General features: G+C 50.3%; 4 protein-coding genes across 4 annotated transcripts; all 4 read right to left on the bottom strand.

Annotated features, from left to right (window-relative positions):
- Nucleotides 1–1,541: 1,541 nt before the first annotated feature.
- On the bottom strand, nucleotides 1,542–2,099 carry VFPPC_02191 (hypothetical protein; the record flags this gene model as incomplete). Its single annotated transcript, XM_018281883.1, has 1 exon — nucleotides 1,542–2,099. The coding sequence occupies one exon, from the start codon at nucleotides 2,097–2,099 to the stop codon at nucleotides 1,542–1,544; it is 558 nt and encodes a 185-aa protein (XP_018138995.1).
- Nucleotides 2,100–4,387: 2,288 nt separating this feature from the next.
- VFPPC_02190 (exo-beta-1,3-glucanase) lies at nucleotides 4,388–6,730 on the bottom strand (the record flags this gene model as incomplete). The annotated part of the gene is made up of 1 exon (XM_018281882.1): nucleotides 4,388–6,730. One exon carries the CDS (start codon nucleotides 6,728–6,730, stop codon nucleotides 4,388–4,390), a length of 2,343 nt encoding a protein of 780 aa, XP_018138994.1.
- A 99-nt stretch (nucleotides 6,731–6,829) lies between these two features.
- Nucleotides 6,830–7,024, bottom strand: VFPPC_16714 (hypothetical protein; the record flags this gene model as incomplete). Its single annotated transcript, XM_018294467.1, has 1 exon — nucleotides 6,830–7,024. The coding sequence occupies one exon, from the start codon at nucleotides 7,022–7,024 to the stop codon at nucleotides 6,830–6,832; it is 195 nt and encodes a 64-aa protein (XP_018138993.1).
- A 2,647-nt stretch (nucleotides 7,025–9,671) lies between these two features.
- Nucleotides 9,672–10,280, bottom strand: VFPPC_16713 (hypothetical protein; the record flags this gene model as incomplete). The annotated part of the gene is made up of 1 exon (XM_018294466.1): nucleotides 9,672–10,280. One exon carries the CDS (start codon nucleotides 10,278–10,280, stop codon nucleotides 9,672–9,674), a length of 609 nt encoding a protein of 202 aa, XP_018138992.1.
- Between the last annotated feature and the right edge of the window lie 767 nt (nucleotides 10,281–11,047).

Raw genomic sequence — 11,047 nt, 5'->3', positions numbered from 1 at the left:
TTGTCGTCTTCATGTGCTGTACTTCTCCGCATAGCCTTCAACACTTCCTCAGCCGTCTTCCCCTTCGTTTCTTCAGTGAAAGAACACAACTTCCAGTGTTCCATGAGCCATTTTTCAGTGTTTTCCGTGACTGGAGTTAGGGGATCATAGCTGTTCAGCTTGATATAGCTCCACGCGCGCTTCTCGTCATCCGTGAGGCTCTTGACGGCAAAAGCCCATTCGCATTTACCCTGTGGTGGTAATTCCACGATGTACAGTTCATGTGTCTCCTTGGTCGGACACATTTCCGGTTCTGTCGTCGCAATTCGGCGTTTTTAATGGAGAGTTTGGGAAGAAGTTTCGGACGGCTGTAATGCTCCAGGAGTCTTCTCCGGAGATGGTGTCTGTAAAGACACAGTTTCGGAGTCGGACAATAAAGGTAGTATGGATGTGTGGGGAAACAACCGGAATAGAAAGAACGATGAATCGAGTTGTAGGTTGGATGTGTAATCGAAGGGGGAAATAGCGGCGACTAAACGATCAGGCCGTATTGTAGCTTTGAGTGGTGTACCACGGATTCTGTACTACGGAAATTCTACGAGAACAGACTACTGTGAATCACAATCTTCCTCTTATAATAGCCAGGACTCTTGAATCCTCTACTATGTTCTTGATCTGTATTTGCGGGGCTCAGGTAGACAGCGAGCGAATTGCCCATGAACCCGGTTACAGGCAGAGTGCATGAACAAGATGCCTGAAAGTCCTTTGGTTCATTCATATTCCAGGTATGAGATTTGACTCAACTTGTAATCTGACTGCCGCAGGATGTTGAAGAATGTGCGAACAACTCCATCTCACGTTGCACGAACGTCTGTTCACTGAACTTCTCTTCACCACTACGTAAGCAGAAGCTGGCAAAACTAAACACAGCATACGCAGCAGCGGCCAGGTTTCGTACTCAGTTGAATGCTCTTTGAAGGATACTGTCGCGGTAACAAAACGAGGAAACAACAACGCGACACGTTGAACAGGGAACTTAGACGCGAGCATTTCAGACTCGCTCCTGAAGTCAAAGCTGTGTAAGAAAACACCACATAAATTGACACGCAGTTCAGCGTAGTCGGTGTTAACGCGTACCACCCTATAGCTCCCAGCTTCGAGTCGAAATTATTTGTTTCGACACAAGCATCTAACACACAGTGACAAGCCATGGCCTCACCTATGAGGCTTACCAGGCGGTGGTAAGAGTCTCCCAACCTAGTGTCTTCATAAAATGCATCTGAAAGAAAGCAAAAACCTTCAATTAAGGGACAGCTCTTCTCTTTACTTCCCAAACTCGAAACCTCAACATCATCACAATCAAAAAGAGACTCAGGCAATGTTACACTGGTTCTTATTCCCCATGCAATTATACTATTATCTTCTTTCTCTATAACACTACCAAAACAGCGAGTTTCTGATCCCGTAAGCCGGAATAACAAGCGACGACCGATGAGCTCTTCTTAACCCATCATTCCATCAATGCAGACACCCAATCAAGCGTCTCCTGCAGCTCCGTCATCTCATGGATATGTTTCCCAAGGGACTTCCTTCTCAGGTGGGGGACCGGCTTTCGTTGGATGCTGCATCTCGCTGACAAACACCTCTGCGGCCAGTTGGTACAGCCAATGCACATTCTTCCCAAATTCCTCTTCCGAGATTATCCCTTCGTGATTCATCGCTCGCCAGTACTCGGGAGAGTTCTTTGTACCACAATTAGGGAACCATTTGGGATGTCCGAAAAACTCCCCATCTTTCACACGATCTATGCGGGCGTCGTCATTCTGTTTGAGGTAGTTCTCAATGGCTTCTCTCATTCTACGAGCCAGGTCCTTGTCGTCATGGGGCCCTGTGGAACCTAGATAGAGGTATTTGCCAGGCAGCCGTTTGCATCCAGTCTCATCCTTCACCACAATACTTTGGCCAATTTCTCCATCAAACCGTTGACCGTATAGGCCGACATAGCCCCATGCTTCTTCCTTGTTCGCATTCAAATTCTTGAAGGCGAACGTTAGGAAACCTCTATCTGTCTTGCGCACAAGGTAAAGCTGGTGTGTTTTGTTTTGCGTGGCTTTGGACATGGTGTTGTAGGTTATTTCTGCGTTGGTTTGAGACAGGTTCGATGCTTCTCGTTCTTCTCAGATGGCTGGGTCTGTAGGCGACGTCGATGCAGGTTGACAAATGCGATCGGTTGATATAAAAGTAGTAGTAGATTGTAGAGTGATGAGTTGACTTCCTAAGTGTTTGAGGTGTTGAATGTTGGTGAGCAGGGTGGAGGAATGTTGAGAACCAGCCAGCTTTATATAAGTGCTGTGAGGTTTAAACACTCTTGGTGAACTGGTGAACACTTGATTCACTTTCTGGGTACAGTTCCACATGACTCTTCGGACGACGATGAACACTAAACCATCTCCGATATACGCATGGTGAACAAGGTTCTTGAATCATTGCCCGCCGTGCTTAATCACCCTTGGCATCTATTAATATGCGACGATCGGACTGCAAGTGAACTCATCAGATGCAGCAAAGCCGGAGAAAACACCCGGCCGTCTGCAAGTGTTCCTGTTTCTATCTTGAGAGCAGCTCACATCGTCTTGGAAGTAGTTTCGTAGGTCTACATGGTTTTCTTGCCAACATCAGCATTGAGCAACTATGAAGCTTGACCATCAGATACCCACTATGAACTGCCATCGCGCACCAGGGTATTTGATCGTACCTACTACCTTCGTAACCTATTATCAAATGGTTTGACAGGCTGTTCGACTAGACTCCTACAGACTTTACAGTATTTCTACACTCTGTTGTAATAGCTGGCATACTGACCAAATACCCGGGGCGCTTGGTGCCATCGCGCATGTCGCGGGTATTTGGTCATTCTTACCTGGCTCGTCAGCAGCTACAGCATCATATAAAAGGCTTTCTCTCTTCTCTATTAGACTTAAATGTGGCTTTTAATAGTGTTAGACTTATATTGTGAGAGCTTGCACATCCGCCGACTACCCCGACAAGTAAGTAGCCGGACTAAACTTCAGAGTACGCCGACTTCTCAAATACTATCCCATATTAGAACAGAACACATCTAGTATAAGCATATAGAACTCGCAATTAACTTATTTCTAGCTCAAAAGTATAGGCTGAACACACTTGCAACTATACGTAATGCTAGGCTGATGCACATACATACATCACATCCAACCATCCCCAACCATCTTCACTACTAACACCAACACCCCAAATAACCGGGAAAGAAGTGAATAAACACAAGCCCCAGCTAAACTCCAAGCTCCATGTGATGTTGTGCCCAACCTTTCATTCTCGAATGGCCCCTAATTCCCATCTACCCACCCACGTAAATACTCAACATACAACAACTCCCAACTTCCAGACAAACCACACACACAGCACATGAGCAGCCAAATGAAAGAAATTAAGAATCCTTCCGTATTTGCGCACTCACATACTCGCAGCAAGCTCCAGGTGCCTCACTCAGTTGTGCTCCTGACCCAGCCCCAAGTACTATGAGTCACGCACCCAAACTGCGCAAGCAAACTGCCCAGGCTGAACAACTAATGAAACATGCAGCATCCCCTTGCTCCAAACTCCGAAGAATATTCTGGCGTGCTTTGTTTCTGCTAAGCCCAGGCAAGCAGTAAACCACAACAGCAGTAAACACAGCAGTGACGTAGCTGATTCCCGACAAATGGTTCTAACCTTGGCATTGACGAGGTCGTCGCATGATCTCTCTTTTGCTTCTCGTCTCAGTTCTTAACCCAACTCTCAAATAGTAATATAATGGCCTCTTTATTTGGGATCTGGCTGGCCCATCCTAAGTAGGGTTCAACTTTGCTCAACTCCAGAACCACTCCTCCGTCTCGCGAAATGTCACCCACCATGCAAACATGACGCACTGCAATGTCACATCACTGGCCAATACATTTTTAAGAGACTGCTTGTATTGTAGAGCTACCTACTGAGGTGGTAGCACGCCTCATTCGCGTCACGCCCGCTTGTCTACTTTCTGTGACGTGCTCACCCGCCAGTCTTTACGGCACTGCCATGCCAGAATAGACAACCAAAACATGCCAAAGTTTCCTTCCTCCAACATTTTCACCCTATATATATGTACAGCAAATTGTGATCATTTATGTTCAGGAATTGAAGTCGCAATGACAAAGACCGTCGTTGTGCGAACAACGGTCGACGGGTTGTCGCAGGTCGAACGTGGTCCCGTGGTTAAGGTGGTGGCGGTCTGGTAAAACGTCGCAGCTGATGCCACTACGTTTGCTACACCACTTTCCGTACTCGCGGTCTCTTCATTGGGATCTTTGCGAGGTCCTTGCCCCTGTGGTGGAAGTTCTTCGTCATCGTCCTACGATGACTCAAACGCAGCAATCGCAGCACAGAAGTTGTTGCGGTTGTCAGAGTCCTTGGCTGTCGTCTTACCATTCAAGGTCACCATGGAGATACTAGCCTTGGTGCTGATGGCAAACAATTCCACCTTGGAACTCTCAATAGAAATCATATTGTCCTGGCAGTTGTTGGCAGCGACACATTCCTGTGCGTAGTTATCGAAGAAGCTGTACAAGCCGCCGCCATACACGTAGATGCCGCTGGAGTTTTGGACTCGGAGACCCCAGGTGCGGGCACACTTAGGACCGGTGCACTTGGAGAAGTCGGGGTCTGAGAACTTGGTGTTGACCTTGAAGGGAACCTTGGCGTCGGGGTTTCCTTGCATGTACGCAGTCTCTGTCTGGATGAGAGCCATGTAGACGTTCTGAGCCTTGGTGAGTTGGTAGTTGTAAAGCTGGTTGTGCTCGGAAGCGGTCCCCCACAACCATGCGCCCTTGGTGCTCTCAATGAGGACGCCACGACCATTGTAGATGTTGAGCTGGGTGTTGCCTGGGACGTCGAGCTCGTGGTCGGCTACCCAGAACCAGGTGTTCTCGAAGTAGGGGCTGGCGCCAGGGGTAACGTGCATCAGCATGAAGGCGCCAACGCACTGGGGGTTGGGCTGAGTTGGGACCTCGGGAGTCTTCTTGCACTTGTCAACCTGGAGTTGGGTACCGGCACTGCCACCGACGCGGAAGTGCACATCCCAGAGGGCGGCGGAGCCCTTGCTTTGGCCAGCAACGTTGAATTCCATCAGAATAGCGCCAGGTTGGGGACCCAGAGTCTCAAACATGAGATCTTGCATCTCGACGTTGCCAACGTCTCCAGGATTTCCAACCTGGAAGACTGGCTTAGGATTGGCCTCGTCCTTGAAGTTTTTGTTGCCGCCAGCAAGGATGAGTGCCCAGATCTCGCCAACAACCTTGATATTCTTGGGAACTTTGACGGTGTTGGTAATGAGGTAAGCGCCGTGGTCGAAGTAGACAATTTGATCGGCGGTGGCCTTGTTGAAAACGGCCTGGACTGCTGCAGTGTCATCAGTCTTTCCATCACCCTTGGCGCCCTGAGACTTGACAGAGATGAACTTTGATGACGGAACAGTGTTGTACTGGGGCTTGCTCCTGGTGACGATCTTGCCAGTGCTGTCAGTGAGGGCAGCAGGTTTGGGTACGGCGGCCCTGGGGCCCTGTAGAGCTTTTCCGGATGCGCCAGCATATGATCGCCCTTGAGACCAGGAGCTGATTAAAGAATTTCCAGCGAGGATCGTCTTCTTGTTGTCGCCCTGAATGGCAACAGGGACGTTGTTGGTCATGTCGACATTGTCCAGGACAAGCGTGCCGTTCGTCCCAGACTGAGCAGGGTTATAAGCAGTAATGATGCCGACAGGGGTGTTGGAGATGGAGCTGTCGGCAACAACGATGGAGCCGACCGTCTGAACGTTGCCTCCGTTGGCCATGTTGATACCGACGCCGCAGTTGTTGATGGAGACACCGTGGAATGTCCAAACCCAGTTCCAGTTCATGTAGATGGCAGTGTTGCAGTTGTTGAATTTAAGGTTGCGAGTGGTGAACTGCTGGTTGCCGAGGAAAGCCCCAAGGCTACCGCCGTTGAAAGTAAGATCCGACATGAAACCACCTGAGCCATTGTCCATGAAGATACCCTGCTGCTTGTTGTCTGCAGACTTGTCTTGAATCATGTTGAAGACAATGTTTTGCAGCGAGGTGGCTTGGGCAACCTGCCAATGGATACCTGTGCCAGTGGTCTTGGGAAGACCGGTGAGATCAATTTTGAAGTTTCGAATTTGGCGGAAGAAGTTGTTCTGGTTGATGTACCAGTTGTTTCCATTGTTATCGTAAGGGTCGGAGTCGATGACGGCAATACCGGCAAAGTTGGCTGCAGCCTTGATAGTAGGCACGTTGACAACATCACCCACCAGTTGGGTGTAGTATAGTTGGATGATAGGCTTAGACACAACATAGGTACCAGGAGGGAAGTAGACAATCGCAGGGGTCGTGGTGCTGGAGTCGCAGCCATAACCACAGCGCTGGCCGTCAGCAATGGCGTTGTTGATGGCGACGGTATCATCGGAGCTTCCATCACCCTTGGCACCGTAATCCTTCACATTACGGTAAACCTTGTGGCCCGCGGCACCAAAGGCTGCCGCACCCTGGCGCTTGATATCTGCAAACCACCAGTTGGAATAGGAAGCAGCTGCTGAAATTTCCGCTTTGATACCCGGGTTAGGCGAGGGCACAGCCAGTGAAGGTAGAGAAAAGAGCTGAAGCGCCAATAGGGACGCCGAAACAAATGTCGACAGCCCCATGATGAAGAAGAAGATGCAGTGGCTCGAGTGCTTGATAGGTTTTCGTGTCTGACGATCAATCGAAGGAGGGTGTTGCTGCTGGATGGAATGGTTAAATAGTTAGCAAACTGTGACTCTCGACTTAGGGCATGGGTAGTTTAGCAAGACTAAATGCAGAGAGTGTGATGCCGGCGTGAACCTTATCGTGACACGGCCTTGGGACGTGATAGACTTCAGTCCAAAGGCAAGCCGGAAAAAATGGTGCAAATAATCAGAGATCCAGGTTGGGTTGCATGTACCGAGTAAAATTTGCATTTATGTAGCGGGACGCCAAAGATGTAAACACCAACTTGACTAGGTGGAATTGGCTCAGCAATGGACACACAGGGCAAGTCCAAGAGGATGAAAGTGGTGCAGACTGTCCTCCTTATTATAGATTTTGCGATTTCAAAGGGCACGATGAAAACCGCTCAGAGTATCAACGCGAGACTTCTTGGCCGAAGATCATGTTCGGGGAGAGAATGCCGCTTGGCAACGAGACAGCAGCCCTTGTCACGACGCTATTATGGATGCAACTTGATGAGCATCCGGGCCTATTGTGCCCAGCACTTGCACGGGACAAGAGTGCATGACATGGATAGCAACTGCCAGTCCAAGTTGACGCCACACACAACTTCTCCATCAGGCGTAAATCGAACATCCATCTTTGGTCCTACCAGACGAGCAATACCTGAAGGGGCCTTGCATGTGCAACTGGGGGATCAAGTGAGAAGGACAATGACATGGAGAGCACTTGAGAGATGGAGAGATGGTTTGGGGGGTGCGCCTTTGGGAGGACGGGGGTGTGTGCATAGCAAAGTAGGGGTGTCAGATGAGGGACCCATGGCGGGCCATTCCATTCTCTCCACAAAGATTGAAGGTTGTCATGTTGGACGCATCAGTCACTTGTCCGCGACCAAAGAGGGGAGAATCGGCAATGCGCCAACCCTCCTAATGCACCCCGTCACGGCACTGGCCAGGCTCGTGAGCTTGTGAGCAGATGCGACTGCAACCCGGGGCACGTTCATGTTGACGGTGGAGAGAAGCTTCAAATGGCCGAAAAGACGTCCGAACTGGGGATGGGTAGATGCAGTGGAAGGTATTCTTCACTGCCACTTGCGCGAGTGAAGCTTGGTGCTGCGGGACAGACACCAAAGAAGGCATAGGGGAAAAGGTTGGTCGTCTGAAGTCGGAGTGAAAGCGGCAAGGCGTAGGAGACATACCGTACTGGCTGGCTGAAGTCGGGTTAAAGAGGGAGACGCAAGGTTTCGACGCAAAACTGGTGGTTGTTGGAAGCTAAAAAAGTTTGTTGGAGGATGCGAGGCACTGAACAGGAGATTCGAGTGCTGCAAAACGAGAGGATAAAGCAGCCGAATGAAGAAGCCAAGTTGTTGATAGCAGGGCTTCAGTTTTAAATTTGAACGGAACAAAATAAAAAAAAGGCGTGTCGCGCGAGAAGAAAAGAATAGATACAGAAAGCGTCTGGTGGGAACAACACGGCGAGGAAGGAATGAATGGCGACCACTTGCATTATAACAGACTGGACATTGGGGCAGCTCTGTCTATGGGCGACGCTCATTCGCCCGAAGTCGAGTGAGTGAAGTCTGCTCTGGTCTGCTCTGCTCTGGTCAAGGATGCACTTGCGAGCCAAGACCAGACAGAATGAAAGCACTTTGACCGTGACTTTGCCTTTCACTGTCAAAGACATGGGGCGATACAGGCACCACAAATGCAAGCAATGGTGCCGACTGTTGCCGCTGGGAGGGCAAGGAGGGCAAGTCCTTGTCGGCCCACGGGATGGTCATCACTCTAAGAGATGACCAGGGCATTGACAAGACTCTCAAAGAATTTGATCAAACGTACCTCCATGGTTGGAGCTGGAGCAGCGCGCCGGCTGTGAACCGCACCTTGACATTGGGCCATGATGCGATGGGGAATGGCCCAAGTTCAATTTGTGCTGGACAAGAATTAGCTTAGGAGGCTCTTGTTCATGGTCGAGTGGGTTCCTGGGTTTAGTAACCGCCACCTTCTGTGGGGACGCGCCTTCCAGGTTCGCGCCTGCCGCTGGGGCTTTGTCAGGCACGGAGCATTGCCATTGGCTGGACCAGCGAGGTTCAGTCGACGGTGTTTCAGACATGGCCAGCCCAGCTCGTCACGAGAGGGCTGCAAGGCTCAAGAGCTCGTCAAGTTGAAAGGAAGCGCATGAAGCGAGGCGGAGTCTTGCTCGCGTTCTCGCCGCCTGTTCTTTGAGGACATGGACCAAAGACGAAACGGGCTTGAGCAGATGTGTGTGTGTGCAGTCTCCTGAATCGATTCGCTTGTGCGCCTCTTTTGCACGTCAGTTTTCTGTTTACTTTTTTTTTTTCCTCAGTTCTCGCCCTTGCTTTTTCTCGCCTCCTGAAATGCCAGCCAGTCCCGCATTCCAGCCGTGGCTTGTGGCGCCTGCTCGATCACCCGGCTGTTAGACGGGGAGGCCCGACCAATGATGGTCTCATTTTTAAATTGTTGTTTCCGTTGGGGGAGCTGGGCATGCTGCGTATATTTCGTAAGCCCTGAGAATACGGACGTATATTTCGTAAGTCTTGCGACTATGTACAACTGCCGTGCAAACAATACCGCTGGCGACTCGGGTTGGCGGCGAAGTGTCTGGTTGCAATATTCAATCATCATCTTCACCTGCCAGACCTGGCGGCAGCGCGGTCACCTTGTTCTGCCAAGAACTTCCCCAAGATTGCTAATCCCCTTCTCCAGACATCTCATGATTTGAACTCTCGCAGCTCGGAGTTGGAAGGGGAATTTGCGACATCTGGCTCGCACAATTGCCGTGTCCATGTCATCTCGACCATGGCCTGATGCTGCTGCACTGAGCGAACCCCATCAATATCAATAGTCCCCATTACGCGAGTAATAGCAGCTGCGAGGGTCATCCGTGATCACAACACCGTGGGGAGCTGAAGTCTGGGCTATCGGCACTGAGCACACACTTTTTCATGGACCCTTGTCTCTTGGTTGTCGCCCCTCGGCGCTGCTCCGGGAGTTTCTTCCCCGGACCGTGGTCGAGTCGAATAGTGGCTTCCAGCTCCTTCAGTAGTTCGTCCGTACTGCCCACCACTTGGTTGTACGGAGGCAAAACTTGGCAGCGAGGCGTAGAGACATTGATCCAGAGAGAATATTTGGACGAGCCGGAGCGATGTCCTTTTCGACCAAGATCATCGCTGAATGCCGCCGTGCTTCTAGCAGGCGATGGCAACTCCTCAGGTTTCCCAGGGGCTGCTGAAAGGACTGGCGGACAACCGTGGTGCTTGGAGGTGATGACGTTGAAACGGCGCCAACAAATACAACCACTGTCACTGAATGAGTCGGAGGCAGCAGCATGTCTGGACAAGAGATCCTCAATCAACTCTCTGATGAATGAAAGGGGCAGTCGACTCTTCTCAGATGCATCTGTACCCACTGCCACAAGAGCCTTGGATTCGTCGACTTGGTCTTTGGCCAGGAGTTTACAGGGACCAGGGTGAGCAGAGTTGAGCATGGATGTGAGAATGCCGTCGAAGCAACATCAACATCGAACCAACAGCACGGCGACTGGCGGCGGCATCTTCAGGCCCCACTTGCCCCAAACAGCAGCTGGTCCAGGCACGGCTTGGATTTGGTTGATGGGTTGGGTTGCACCATGCAGTCGATAGTTGATTGTCTGTGTGTTCGGTGCTCTGGGTATTGATCCTATTGATCCCTTCATGGTTGTACCCAGGCAGCACCAATCGACGATGGATCAAGGATTTAATACGGAGTACGTACGGTGAACTTTGACGACTCTTTTGTACGATAAGTGTCTGCGTCCAACACGCGTATTATCTACAATGACGCCAACATGGCCGTCTTGGCAAATATGTAGATGACATCGCCAAGCATATTGAAGCCAAACAAAACGAGCCTCGTGACACCTACAATATTAATACACAAAACACAGACGACTTGACACGGACAACGGAGTATTGGCGTCCCTACCATTCGCATAGCGTCCAAATCTAGGCTCTACTGCACTCAGTAGTTACTAACCACCAGCTGGAATTGCCCGGACGTATGCACCCTGTCGATCAAAATTTCTGCTCCACCAGTCCTATGCTGTGAGTTGCAGTCGCCAATCGAGCACCTAGCATATCTTCTACCCTTGACAGAGGACAAGACGAAGGATCAAGTCAACGTTTTACCCGGCAGCACTAGTTACATTGTCCGACTTGTTTGTCCGCAATAGATGCCCTAGTATCAGGTCCTCCGAACCTGTTTGGCATATATTGT

This window comes from Pochonia chlamydosporia, chromosome 1 (genome assembly GCF_001653235.2).
Source record: "Pochonia chlamydosporia 170 chromosome 1, whole genome shotgun sequence".
NCBI classification, from domain to species: Eukaryota; Fungi; Ascomycota; class Sordariomycetes; order Hypocreales; family Clavicipitaceae; genus Pochonia; species Pochonia chlamydosporia.
Note: the sequence above shows the minus strand (reverse complement) of the source record. Positions and strands in the feature narration are given on the sequence as shown.